The 15,292-nt window shown below is 42.6% G+C and overlaps 2 protein-coding genes across 2 annotated transcripts; one reads left to right on the top strand and one right to left on the bottom strand.

Moving 5' to 3' along the window:
- Window positions 1-9,154: 9,154 nt before the first annotated feature.
- On the top strand, window positions 9,155-10,264 carry LOC126993183 (putative nuclease HARBI1). Its single transcript, XM_050852044.1, has one exon. The coding sequence runs from the start codon at window positions 9,155-9,157 to the stop codon at window positions 10,262-10,264; it is 1,110 nt and encodes a 369-aa protein (XP_050708001.1).
- Window positions 10,265-10,985: 721 nt separating this feature from the next.
- Window positions 10,986-12,865, bottom strand: LOC126993184 (uncharacterized). The gene is made up of 2 exons (XM_050852046.1): window positions 12,143-12,865; window positions 10,986-11,825 (listed from the first exon to the last, which is right to left on the bottom strand). Exons 1-2 carry the CDS (start codon window positions 12,863-12,865, stop codon window positions 10,986-10,988), a joined length of 1,563 nt encoding a protein of 520 aa, XP_050708003.1.
- Between the last annotated feature and the right edge of the window lie 2,427 nt (window positions 12,866-15,292).

Here is a 15,292-nt window from a genome sequence, read left to right on the forward strand (position 1 = left end):
CTTATAATAATGCACAATAGTACTGGAGAGTATGTGCCCTATCCTAAGGGTGTTCCAGGGAAACCACAAGTTCTCAACCCTTCGGGACCCACGGACTGTGTTTTCCAAGTTCTAACAGCTTATCGCTATCTAAAGTCAAGAAATGTAGTTCCATCGGGCAGACAATGGGAGAATGCTTGCTTGGCCTCTATTAATACGGGTAACATTCCAACCCCGGTATCCTGGGAAGACCTCGGTCGGCTTGAAAGATTAAACAACATAAGTATTCCCGTTTACTGTCTAGACAACGTTGAAGACAAAAAAGGCGAACTAACTCTAGTCAGAAAGGGGCTCAAAGATCAGGAAGTTATTCATTGTCTGTTGTTGGGGAACAGACACCTAGCTCTTATCCAAGACTTTGACGCATACATGAACCTGTTTACCTGCCAACGTCGCGGGAAAAAAAATGTTTTGTGATATCTGCCTGTGCGTCTGTGAGAACAAAACAGCGTTTGCTGAACATGTGCTAATTTGCCCAACGATGATCACAAGACTAAGATTCCCACCCGCGGGCTCTACTGTGAAATTTATTAATCATGCTAAGGCATATGAGCCATCTTATTTAGCATTCTATGACTTTGAGAGTATTCTCGTAGAGCCTTCTTCGAATGTGTCTGGATGTGTAAAGAGACATCACTTTGCCATAGCGTATGCTTACATTATAGTGAATAGAAACGGAGAAATAGTACAAAGCTGATCCTATTGTGGAAGTAATGCTGTAAACCATTTTATTCATACAATGCAGCGTGCCTGGAAGAAGTTAAAATTTTCTAAAGGCTACAATAAAATCAACATGACGGATGAAGATACGACACGTCACAATGAGCAAACTCATTGTCTTCTCTGTAAACAGGGTTTTTTAAAAGGTAAAAGAGTAAAACATCATGACCATGAAAAATCAGGAAACAATTACATTGGAGCTTATTGTTATAGATGCAACCTCCAAATGAAAAATCACAAATTGCAGCTCACTCTCATTGCACATAACGCTAATTACGACATGTCGTTAATCCTGCGTGAATTAACGATACCTGACTTGAAAATCAAACTAAGACCAAAACGTTCAGTTCACAAATACCATGAAGTCATCATAAATGACTTGAGATTTATTGACTCGTATGCCTGTATGTCTGATTCACTCGCGGCTTTAGCGAACCAATTTATCAGTAATGGGAACGAACCCATATGCACACAACAAATGTTGAAAGATGTGCCAACACCTGCGTTGCCATTATTGATCAAGGGAAAGCAGGTGTTTTGTTATGGATTCGATGGAACGACTTTCTGAGACACGTCTTCCATCCCGCGAAGATTTTTTCAATTCGCTTCAAGAAGCAGAACTTTCCGAAAGTGATTATGAACATGCCCAGAATGTTTGGAAAGTAGCTGGGTGTCAGAGCCTGAAGGACTATTTGTTGCTTTATGTAAAAGTGGATGTTGGCCTTCTATGTGATGTCTTCCTAGAATGGCGAGGTATTTTGGAAACCCAGTGGAGGTTGGATATTGTAAATTATGTTAGCCTGCCAGGATTTACCTATGACTCCTTTCTGCTAAAAACACAGCAGGAATTAGAGGTGCTTAGTAGCCCAAACATATATCATTGCATTCAAACAAATGTGCGTGGGGGCTGCACAAGTGTTGTGCGTCGTTTTGCACGCGCCAATAACATCTACACGAACCCTCAGTTTAATCCAAAACATGATAGAAGCACTTTCCTTTCATATCTTGACTTCAACAGTCTTTATCCCACTGTAATGCAAGAGAAGTTGTCATGTGGGGATATGAGAAAACAAGATGAGACAGAAATGCAGTCGTTTTTGAGCAGGGGCTTGGTCAATCAAGCAACCGATGGCGATTTTGGATACCACATTCTGTGCGATACTGAGGCTGTCTCACGTGAATTCGTTGAGAAAACGGATGACCTCCCACTAATCATCAGAAGACACAATATCACCAACAGAGATATATCGTCAGTCACACGCGAATGGTATGAAGAAGAAAACCGTCCAGCACCGTGTAAGAACATAAAACTGATTGGAACACATGCTGCTCAGGAGAAAATGCTGTTTGCTCTGCCCCTCCTTAAACTACTTATTCAACTAGGCCTGGTTGTTAAAAAGTGCATGCTATTAAGCAAAAGCACTTTCTTGCGGAGTTCATTCAGGATAACATAGAAGCCCGCAAAAGTGCTACTTGCCCTATCAAGAAAATGCAATCAAGTGTATTTCAAACAGCATTTTTGGTCGATTCCTGATGAACGTGGCCAAATATAGTGAAGACATAGATATTGTCACCAACCGCGAAAAGTTTTTGAAGCTGGCCCGAAGTCCTTACTTTTAACGCGTTGTACCTCTCAATGATGGCCATGTAGTTGTAACTCGCCATAGGAAATATTCACGGGTGAATCATCCAAACTACATTGGCTACTACATCCTAGAGCTGTCCAAGCTGCAACTATATGATTTCTATTACAATGTGTTGAAGGCTCATTACGGAGATCGGGCGAACTAGTGTATTGTGACACTGATTCCTTAATAACAGAAATTGAAACTCCTGATCTATTAACAGAGTACTCGCAGGAACCCTTCAAAAGCTATATAGACACAAGTAACTTTAGCCCCCCACATTCCTTGTACAGCACAGACAAGAAAGGAAAGCTTGAATTTCTCAAGTCTGAAGTGGGGGAAAGAACCATCTCAGAATTTGTAGGTGTAAAACCAAAGTGCTACTCCATCCTCTTGGCAGACGGTGACCGGTTGAGTTCAGCTAATGGCGTTCCAAAGTTCATAAAAAAGAAAATTGCTCATCAGTGATACAAAGACGCCCTATTCCAGAAGCAAACATTTACCTTTGACTATCAGGGATTCACAGTGCGCAATGGACGAATGAGTACAGTAAAATATCCCAAGAGAGGGATATCTGTAGTTGAGGACAAAAGATACTACATTAGCACCTTGGAGTCACGATCTTACGGTCATCCCGATAATTCTATAGGGATAGAGGAGGAAGAGAAGGAGGAAGAGGTAGCCCAGATCATGACACTGTCAAACGAAGAAAATTTGGAGGAAGGCGATGAAAGAGGCATAACAGAAGTGAGACTAGCTGAGGTAATGGGTGGGCAAGAGATCGGTGAAATGGGAGAACTAGAAGAAGAAACCTATGAATTGTGGGGAGAACGGGATGTGCTGGCCGAGCAATATTTTCCCTTGATAAAACGGGTAGAGACGGATGATGACATGTTAATGCTAGCCGCAGAACAGGAAGAAATAAATCAAATGCTCTCATCACCCCCCTTTGAATATATGCTAGAAGATACAGACTTTTCAGAATAAATTGTAGTTGTTTATAAGATAAGGACGGGTGTGAATGTTGTATATACTGTTTATAGTGTAAGAATTTGCCTGCTATTTTTATGTTAAATATAAAATATATGTAAATATATTCTGTATATAGGACTAATGTTGGAACCTATGATATTATAAAATTGCACGTGATGAATCTGGAATCATAATTTGAGCAAATTCCAATAAACATTGAGTTTGTTTGACTTGTTTATATGTCCTTTATCAAAAAAAGAAACGGATGAAAAAAAAAAACAATAATTGTCTTAAAATTTATTCGATTTGTGGAAACATATGAATAAAACGCTATTGTTTCGATCCGGCTCATACATAAAAGACTGCCCGCCAGATAAGGCGGCGGCGGCGGCGGCGGCGGCGGCGGGCGCTGCGGGCGCTGCGACGACAGGATGCGACAGGATTGCGCGGGGCCCGGGGCGGGGCGGGGCGGGGGCAGCACGGGGTAGTGGCGGTGACGAGTGAGGACCTGTGAGTGGAGCCAGACCTCTGATTTAAGCATGGTATACAACCCCGCCCCCGCCCCGATAAATGAACTAGAAAATGAATTGTGCTTAGAATAGCTTCATGGAATGTAATACACTTCAATATGAAAAAATCAATAAAGTCAATACTAACTTTTTATGAACACGTGTTAAATGTTTGATGATATACGGGCATTATAAACTTGCTGTAAGCGAATCTCATCACGTGTTCATCATTCCTCGAATATTCGGTCTTGGAAAACTCCATACATATTTCTTCAAGAGTTTCCCTTACAGCCAAGTGTGAAACATTGTAGGCAAAGTACATGGCATAAGCCCCGCACACATCGCTTCGCGTGCTTTGAAGTCGAAATGCATATTTATACATACTGAGCCCGGGGTAATCAATATATTTAAAATGATCAGAGTATAATTTTGGATCGAGAGCATAACTATCTAGGAACACTGCCATGCCCGGTTCATAGTAGAGACAAATCCAGTGTCCCATTTCTCTTTTAGAATAACTTGGTAGCGTATTGACGATGCACACTATAGGTTTTCTGTATCGGGGTATAGAGTTTACCTCGTCTGCCAATAACACGCCTAAAAACAAGGCTTGCTTTCCTATGTGCCCCCTCAATCCTCTTTCAATCTCCATGTTGTTCATCGCACAGCCGCTTCATGCGCGCACATCACACTGCAGCCGTCTTTCAGAATTAACTGTTATTATACCCACTGTTTCGCCAAGCGGTATCAACAGACGGTTCTCGTTTTCTCCCTTGCTTAGATTCAAGCTAAGTCTAAGCCCCCCATTCATTTCAACGGGCAAATTATCATTCGAGTTTTCAGCACGCATATTCAAATGTGCAAATCATTGCCCCCTTGCCGAAAATATCCTTTCCGATTAAATGGTCTTTGTGAAAACCAAGTGCATCCAAAGTACGATGGTAGAGCTCAGCATAGTCATGAGGGAATTTACTAGGAATATTATACATGGTTCTACCATTAACACTTAAGCTTATTTGACTTATATCGCCATGGCTCAAATACAATGGATTTAGCGTATAGTCGCCAGAATGAGCTTCCATGCTCGTTATAATAAGCGAGAGTTTTTCCGGAATAACATCACCCCACGGTTGATCATACGTTCCTGAGGTTTGGTCTTTGGCTAGCACATAGGTTTTCAAGAGGGTTTTGGTAAATGTCGATTTTAAAAGATTCCCTGTGGCGAGAGACGCGTTCAAAGCATGAAGTGCATTAGGATAAGGAAACAGTCGCGTATAAAGCAGCTTGACTGAATCTATATGCAGACGAATGTTATCGCCAGTTGGAGAATTTAGCAGCCATGCATTACTAGATAGTTCCATTCGGAGTCTAACCGAAATACCATCGAGCAAGTAACAGTCTAAAGAACTTATATCCTGAAGAAGCGGGGTACGGAGTTGTATACCGTGAGTCTTAACCCGCTTCATAATGGTCTTGTGTTGCGCGCTGGCATTGTCAAAGTATTCTGTTGTTACTTTGGAAATAAAACCGTTCTCTGGGATGGTAATAATAGCATTGGCTCCAATTGTATTCAATTTGTTGGGCGACAAAGTATTCAGCATTTTAACGTATGACGTGTACCCATAAAGTACATTATTGTCAACAGCTACATCTCCCAAAAAACATTGCACTGATTTGAATAGGCTGTGCGCGGTATTATTTGTAAATTCAACATGTTGAGCGTCATCGAGAGGAGTAGTATTGTCTGGCTTAGTTAAGCGTAAAGAGGTGTGCAACACCAATTTCCCCAAATCAATAAAACTGCCAAGTGTTCCAGGATTGAGAAATTCTGTATATCTATCGGATAATTTCATATTGAATCCAAGGTTAGTAGGTAAAACATCAGCATCATAACGGGAGGCAATCGTTGTTTCCAATAATCTCATTTTGTTAGGGCAGGGAAACAATTCACTGACATTGGCGGCATATTGCCCCAGGGGAGAACGCGGGTCCCCGACACCAACCGCGCTGGTGACGCTCGCCATACTGCTCTTAGTTCAACAATCATTACAACTCGGTAAAGATGTCCTTTTTATAACACCTTTTCCTCCCGACTCGCTTGACTTTCTTTTTCCCGCTTCCTCTAGTCAATTTCATTGCAGCTTGCTTTAAGGAATTAATTCCATGCTTTTTTATAGAGCTTCTCAAGTTGCTTTCTTGTGAAATATCATCTAGAACATTGTTTCCAAATGTTCGAGCTGAAGGCACAATGACATTTTTCACTAGGAAAGGGAAAGCTCTTTTAGCGAGTCCTGCTAAAACAGAGAATAAACCCCCGCCTCTGTGATAGCTTGGTTCATAAGAAAGTGTGACTATATCATCAATACCACTCCCTCGGGATGATATCTGTTTGCCATTCGAAAACAGGGTATGATATTCTGCTACGGAAGGAGGGATGAATGTAACCCGCATGGTGGCGGCGAGGAGATTGTCTTTTCAAATGGACAACATTCCTATTAATACAGCAAAATGTACTCAAAGATTCAACGCGATCGGATATGAAGTAAGCATGTAACAGGGTATCCTTCTTCGAAATGCAGAGGGCGACCTTTTTGATCCCTGAGTTTAATAGAAATCGAATCAATTACTTTGAATTTAAGGGACTTATATATAGTTGGATGCACACCTTTTGTTAGACCTCCGGAGAGCGAAAAGGCATCAAGAATATTTACATTTTTCCCTGCATACATAGAGGGATTGACAAGGTCAGTGTAAATGAGAACACACTGTACGTCACCATTTCTCAACAGAGGGGCATGACCATGTAACGGATCAAGAACGTTTTTTTTTTGTTCTTCATGTGTACCCAAGGAAGAAAACACAGCATAACCTAAGTTGGGGACAAAACCGAGAACCTGGGCCAGTCGCTTATCAAAGAAAACCTTAATAAATACAAATTGTGGATGATAACCATTGTAGCAGAACAAAGTTAAATGATCATTTGTTGACTTAAATGCAAGAACCTCTCTAGAATACGCTAGTAAATGGTAGTTGTATCCATCGACCATCTCCTTTATCAATGTCGTTATTATACCGTTAACACACATCAGCAAATACCCAGTGTCATTATACAAGATATTAGCATTAATAGCCTCTGACAGTGTGCGTCTTTCAATAGCTTCTGAATCTGGCGTTGGTCTTATACCACATTCAAGATGTATACTACACTCTGGTTCACCCGGTTTAACAATGTAATACCGACGGGGAAGCAACACGTTCAGTAGACCGACTTCATATTCCACGTCCTTGTCTAATGTTAGAGTTTGTATGTTATTAGTAAAGCTAGTGCTGGAATTGGGGTAAATTTCCCCATCCGCAATGCTTGTAACATATATATATATATATATATATATATATATATATATATATATATATATATATATATATATATATATATATATATATATATATATATATATATATGATGTGACTCCATTTAGAGCAAGCAAGACACTAGCAAAAATATTATAATTATTTCATTATATAGAGGTAGACATGACGAGATGCCAATTACATATTGAAGGTAAATCATACTAAACATCATTACATTGTTATTTATTGACATATTTTACATTTAGTGATGTACATAGTTATTGGGAAATTGTCTGGAGCTATAGCTATTTAGGATCCACGTCGATTACAGCACCGTCCCGTTTTCTTTTCCATTCGGCAGCCACAGCGTCGTCCTCTGTATCCACCAGTTTTCTCTTCCTGTTTCGCTCGGGAGACACAGATAGAGTTAATTTTGTTTCAGGCTCATCGCAGGTCCACCATCTGTCCAGGATGACGCACGATATATTATGCGGTTGGAGTTCAGCCGCAGCCTCTTGGAGATGCGGTTGGTAATCAGCTTTCCACAACACGTAAAGAATTCCAGCGCTTGCAATATTGTAGGGGAAGACGACACTTGTAATGTTGCTTTTAATCACCCATATTACCAGTTTTGTGGTGGACTCTTTAAACCAGCGGAGACGGTTATCATAACTGTCTTCCTTTACCCCACGAATGAAATTTTGATCTCTTGACGTCTGAAGATATCCTTGGTTTATAGGGTTATTTTCCAGTTCGCAGCCAGGAGCATATTGGGTTAGGATACACGCCACATAAGGAAGATTTTCACTCGGAGGATAGCGAATATGCAGACTACAGGGAATACCACGATCTTCCCAGCGACACCTGTTCAGTTGATAGATCGGGCTTCTTTCGTGGTAGAGATTACTCTGCGGATATAATCCATGTAGACGTCCAGTAAACCCCCTCTTTTCGTAGCAGGAACTGCAGTTTAGGGAAGAAACGATGATGGTCTTGTTGTTGCGGTAGATGTCATCGCCAGGAGAACCGTCTTTGTAGTTGAACACGTAGGCGCCCGACATGGTGTCCTCTGGTATACTGGTGAGTGATGAATAGTACCGCTTCAGCTGATGGCGAGGGACGAGTAGCGAACCATCGTCCTTTCCTTCCTTAGAGATTTACCCCCATATAGGAGGACAGGGCCTTCGGCCAAAAGGCGGCCCTGTAAAGGCCCGGTACCACAGGCCTTGCGGATGAACTGCGACTGAATTACACACGAAATTGGTAGGCATTCGCAAAACATACTCAGTATTCGGGATTCATGCTGAAATCAGTTGGCCAACCACCGCACATGTTCTCAATACATCCGCACTGGGTGATTCTTCCGCAACCAGATTTTTGAGCTGCCCAAAATTTTAGTTGCGAATAAAATTCCGTAATACATTCGCAATACATGCGCAATACATATACAATCCATACGCAATACATCCATTGGTATTCGTTATGTTCGGCCTTTGTCCGCAACTCACGGATAATTGCGTGTTGGTAGCGGAATGGTAGCGTATGTACCGTGTATGTATACCGAATGTATAGCGTACCTATCACATCCAAACTACGAATTATAAGAATGTAATCCAAATATATAGCGTATACATATCGTATAATTTGCGAATCAATAGCGATTGGATAACGGTAACCCAAGATTGTATATATAGTGAGGCCAGAACTGGACTCACATCAGTTGTCGTCTGGTTCTGGAGGAGTATACACCTATATACCATGGATTATCAAAGATCCCGTCTGATTGTTGCTTTCACCCAACAACATAACTGTCAAGTTGCACAACTCTTGCAAGTGCTTCAGGAAAGAAAAAGAAGAAGAAGACGGTCAAGAAGACGGTCGGTCTGGGTCAGACCCTGGATTGGCAGAAGACTGGAGCTGGGGATCTACGATAGGCTGATGGTGGAGCTGCGAAATGAGGATCCAAGTTCCTTCCAGAACTTCATGAGGATGTCTCCAGCCATGTTTGATGAATTGGTAAACAGGCTAACTCCAAGACTCACCAGGCCAAGTACCAACTACAGAACAAACTTGCAGCCTGGACTCAAGTTGGCAGTTACCCTGCGGCACTTGGCCTCTGGAACCAAATACAGGGACATGGCGTATGGCTGGAGATTGCCACACAACACCATCAGCAAAGTTGTGAGAGAAGTATGTCAGGCTATATTGGATGAGTACCTGGATGAGCAGTTCACATGCCCTAGCACTGAAGAAGGATGGCGCCAACTATCCAATGAATGGATGCACATATGGAACTTCCCCCACACCATTGGCGCCATCGATGGCAAGCATGTCGCATGCAAAGCTCCCCCCAAAACAGGCTCTGAATACTACAACTATAAGGGCTTCTTCAGCATCATATTGTTAACCATGGTCAGTTCAGACTATAAGTTCCTGTGGGCAGACGTGTCTGGGAATGGTTCAGCATCAGATGCCCAGATGTTCAACCACAGTGAGCTGAAGGAAGGCCTTGAGAATAACAACATCACGGGTTGGCCACGTCCTGACCCCCTTCCCAATGACACACAAGATGTTCCCTACTTCATCGTGGGTGATGACGCTTTCTCCCTGAGGACATACCTAATGAAGCCTTACAGTGCCAAAAGAATGACCAGGAAGGAGCGCATCTACAACTACAGGTTGTCAAGGGCCAGGAGAGTGGTGGAGAATGCTTTTGGAATTCTGGTGAACAGATTTCAGGTCATGCTCACTACCATGCAGCACCATGCAGACACAGTCAGGCTCATCGTGAAGGCATGCATGATCCTCCACAACCTGATGCGTAGTCGCTACCCTATGCTGCAGAACCAGCTGCTTGACCGGGAGCTCTCAAATGGAGATATGGAGCCAGGAGCGTGGAGAATGGGACAGAACCTGATAGACACCGTGGATGTGCAAGCACCAAACAGAGATTCCAAAGAGGGAAAGAAGCAGCGAAACCTACTGAAGCACTGGTGCAACTCCCCAGCTGGTGCCGTTTCATGGCAGGATGGGATGGTGGATGTCTAATAGAGGAATGTTTGGACTGCATGAACATTGTGTATTGAAGTTGTCCGCATTAGAAATTTGTCACTTAATTTATTTTACATGTGTCTTCTTTGCATTTGCAAACATGTCTAGGAGTGCCATATTTATCCTTTGTTCAGCTTTATAACCTGTATTTTTTTCTGAAAATGTTTCTCTTGTGAAGTTTTGCAATAAATTTAAGTTTACTTTGTATGTTTTCTATCCACATTTCAATAATCGTTTGTTTTTAAGTATACAAGTATTTTTCTATCAATATATAAGAGGGCTACCACCTCAATACTAGTTTCTTATTTGAGTATAGTTTCTTAATTCATTTTGGTTAATTATTCAATTATAGGTGGTAATAATTTTTTTTTTATTATTCAGTGATGGCTTGTTACTCAATGATAGGTGGTAATTGGGTACTTATCTATTTTGCGACTGTTTAATATCAATTGATAAATAACCAAGGAACACAGAGAAACCACATTTATTGAAAAAGGAAAAATACATCTTCATTAATAAAACTGAACATAGTAATTACAAAAATAAATACATTTCAAATAGAAAAAAAATTAATTTGCTGACTAATCCGGTAATATCAATTGATAAATAACCAAGGAACACAGAGAAACCACATTTATTGAAAAAGGAAAAATACATCTTCATTAATAAAACTGAACATAGTAATTACAAAAATAAATACATTTCAAATAGAAAAAAATTAATTTGCTGAGTAATCCGGTTCCCCATCTCCCCGTGGGGAGACAAGTCTGGGCGTATTGAGGTTCCCAATGGATTTGAAGGAGCTGTTGGCGACATCAGCTACACCACTCAGGTTGACGCTCCCTAGCGACATATTCAGCACGTCGTTGGCACCGGCCAGGGCTGAAGATATGGGGGTAGAAGCAACTCCTGGGATGGTAGATGGGGTGCTCGTCGACGGTGCCATCCGCGTGTACTGGGGCTGCGTCAATTCCTGGGTTGTCTGGAGGGAGGTGGTGCTGGGTGCCTGCTGGAAGGTCGGTGCTTGGAAGGGGTACTGCTGCTGCGAGTTGTTCACGGGCTGACTGAATGGGTACTGCTGTGAATACTGCCACTGGTGCGGGCCAAAAGTTGCCGCAGGATGAGGAAGATTATTGATGAGAGATATAATGTGCTTCATCACCACGTGGTACTGGTCCTCGGGAAGTGTTCTCAAAGTTTCTGACAGATACGTGATGAAGGGCTCCCTGGGTCCCTGGTCACTCTTGTGCACTAGCTGAGACAGCAGTTCAGTGCTAACTTTCATGCTGTCCCGGATGTCCTTTAGCACGTCCTCCTCCTCCGTGGCAGTCCTCCTCTTGCTGCCACCGGCTGGGCACTTAGGAGTCTTTAACTTCTTAACATCACCCCTCTCAAGTTGGGAGAGAAACTGGTCCTGGTCCAAATAACGGTCTGTTGGCAGGTCAGCATCAGCAGCACCATCACCAGCAGGTCCTTCACCAGCAGGTCCATCACCAGCATCCAAGTCACCAACATCCGACAGCTGTCCTAGAGCGTCTGCCTCCACGCCCCGAGGAAGCTGAAAAGAGGTGAATTCCTTGAGTATACAAAAAGTCAAGAAATACGAAGAAATTATGGAGAATAATTTTGAAAACATTACTAAAACTCCATTTTTTCTTCCTCTTATTTCTAGTTGAGCCCGAAAAGCTATGCTTCATTTGGGCTTCTTACATATAATAAGAATTATGAAAAACTAATTCAAAAGCATTTCTCATAACTTTTGAAATATAATTTAGAAAAGCTTAAATATTTTAGAAAATATTGCTATACACAATTCTGATATATCATTCGGAAAACATTACTAACAATTTTGAAATTTTTTTTTTTATTACTCACTGGTTTTAGTGGCGCTGTGGATCGGTGGCGTAGCTGTCCCTCGTAGAAACTGAACTTCTGCAAGACGTACATCTCTCGGTCGGTCAGCTTCTTCCTTGCCTGGCCACTCTTGACCCTGTGCAGCTTCACGAACCAGGTTTGCATTCCCCTCCACCAGCCTTGAAGATGTTCAGTTGTAAGGCCAAACTCCTGCGCCTTCTTCTCCCACAGGCCCCTCTTCTTGTGGACGTCTTTAAATTGCATGTGCCCCCGGCGCCAGAGGAGCTCATTTTCCCTCAACCATTCTAGAAGATTGTCCTCCTGCTCTGGCGTCAGCTGAAAGTTCCTGCGGGGCTTTGACCTGCAACTGCCTTTACTAGTGCCTTGGGAGAGCTGGGCGCGAGGATCGTCAGAAGCGGAATCTTCTTCATGTTGGTCAGGCGCCCTGGCTGGAGGAGGCTGGATTTCTGGGCCGTCCATGGCCGAAGGAGGCTCTTCGCAGTCGTTGCTGCCTGAAGGAGACTCGTCTTCGGGAGATTTCCTGGCTGAAGAAGGCTGGTCCTTGGGTGTAGGCTGGATAACTGCTTTGTCCTGGGGTGGGGCGGGGTCGTTGTCTGGAGCTACAGCTGCACGCTGCTTTTTCATTTTCTTGATTGGCTTCTGAGTAGGGACTGGGGTAGGAGCAGTAGTTAACCCAAAAGCCAAGGGCGTCGCCCTCTTCTTGATGGTGGGGTTGTGAGACATCCCAGCTGGCTTCTGGGGCTTCTTGAAAGGTTGGGCCGATATCTCCCTCCTTCCAAGTTGGCTGGCGTACTGCTGAGAAACAGAGCAAGCGCCCGTTTTTTATACCTCAGCAACTCAAATGCCACACATGCGCAGTGCATGCGCAATATCCGGGATACATCCGCTCTACATCATCCATCCTTCCACGATGTGTTCGCTATTCATTCGCTTTGTTTGCAATGCATCCGCTCCGCTTTCGGAATACATATGCAAAATATACGCTTTTTCCGCATTGTATCCGTCTAATACTTGCAATACATCCGGCCTGATATAACGGTATTTCTCACCCTCAGAGGGCTTTCGCAATGCTTTCCGCTTTTGTTCTTAATACATCCGCGACACATTCTTAATACGTGTGTAATTCATACGGTTCATATCCGCACATTATTGCGGAAAAAAAGTTAATTTTAGTTGCGGATGACTGCGGACGGCTGGAACCCAGCAAAACTAGCATCCTCGATTCATTCGTATTTCATCCATAATTCTGTGGGACCGGGCCGCACATTGGAAAAGCGGATTTAATATGGAACCCATCTGTAAGTTGCCAACGATGGTTGTTTGGTGAAACCAGATACCTGAATCTTTTGCCGCACGCGCGTATTTTTTATTTCGCTAGGTAATACACCCGTGGCGTCAATGATGTGTTTTATATCAGCAATGTCAGCAATCGTTGGTTTTTGACTTGCATTAGAGAGTAAATTCTAATTTACTGTTGGATCGAACAGAAGACAATAGGTTGCCTCGGCTATCCCATTTTACGATGGGATTGTCTTTTATTCGTTCTAGCATCATATTGACGTATGGCACGTCGATACTTTTAACATACAGAGGTATTAAATTACTTATTTCAGGATTGGAGGAAATCTTGTTTTCCCTAATCCCTGTGACTCTTCTAAGTTGCACGGGTGGTAGTTTTTTGGTTTTGTATACACCAGATCGTGATATTTTCTTTTTTTGTAAGTTTTCTTTCTTACAGAGCGAGATGACGGGTTCAATCTTGTAGAAATGCTTGGTCTTGCACCATGGGACGACACGACAGGACCGCTGCTGCTTGTTGGCACATGTTCAGAGACCGGGATGTGTTCGGGATGGGTCGACTGCGGGTTGAAACACGATTGGCCGTTGACCCCCGGACTCGTGGAGTTGGCGCATTTAGGCTTAATACCCGTTACAACACGCTCAGCGGTAGACTCGGGAACAAGATAATACGTGCGCATTATCCAAATAATTTTCCGATCAAGGAAGCGGCAATAGGTAATATAGCAGCTAATATATTATCACCCCGTCTCGATGTCAATATAAGTCTTTTCTTATGGAGAGGAGTTTTCTTTCTAGCTATGGCACGTATGTCTTCCCGACAGTTACGGAATTTCTTGATAACTTTGTTATTGAGGGTAAGGTGCTTCTTTAACAAATTGGAAAATATTTCAGGTATACAGTTTAATTATTCTCGAGCTGCTTGCTTAATAGCACGGTTTCTATCTTTTACTTTTAATTTCTTCAAAAGTAAGACAAAGTTTTTGTGTGCACTGAGGAGTGGTGTCTATTTACGCATTTTCTACAATATCATTAGCGTCAATGCAGCTGTTGAATGAAGTACGGTATCCCAACCACGATACAAAATACTGCTTTTGTCCTTTAATTTTTCGTGAACGCAGTATTTTAATATCGTATGACTCAGGCAGAGCGCTTAAGACGAGCTCTGGCGCGTAGAATATCCCCTGTATTGGTTCTCCAGACAAATCTTCTAAGAGATAAGTTCTTGGGCGATTCTTGTGTTTAATTGACTTTATGCGAAAGAGCTCGTGAGTATTTTTCTGCGTGTATCCTTTATGGAATACAGAGGAATGAGCACTTCCAACAAGGCGAACTATTTCCCCAACTGCCAGTCGAGGACTGATGGAAGACGCTGGTTGCTTCGGGTTTTTATACATGCGTGGAATTGCCGTTTGATTGCAGATGGGTCTTTTAAGTTATGAATATCAATGGGAGTTTGCATGTTCTTCAGTCCAGAATGGGGCGAGCAGTTGTAGGCATTGACCATGTTTTGCAGCTGATCAATATATCTTGAAGAATTTTGAGACGATGCGTGCTTTAAGTGTACGAATGGCCCGCTCTGCCAAGGCTGCTTTGATCTCACTTGAGTACACACTGTACAACTTAATGCCCCGGGAACATAAATAGTTTCTTACTTTTCGATTTTTCGTTTCCCTTTTGTTTCATCAACACCAGAGAGAAGTTCAGCATGCTCTCTAAAGACAGTTCCTCTCTCTTTCTACACCACACTGGATTCACACAACACACACACCTTTTCCCAAAATGCAAAATTCAAAATGGCGAAAAATAACACTGCCTGGGGGTGGGGGGGGGGGGGTGACCATAAATTAC

This window comes from Eriocheir sinensis, unplaced genomic scaffold, assembly GCF_024679095.1.
Source record: "Eriocheir sinensis breed Jianghai 21 unplaced genomic scaffold, ASM2467909v1 Scaffold578, whole genome shotgun sequence".
Classification (NCBI taxonomy): domain Eukaryota; kingdom Metazoa; phylum Arthropoda; class Malacostraca; order Decapoda; family Varunidae; genus Eriocheir; species Eriocheir sinensis.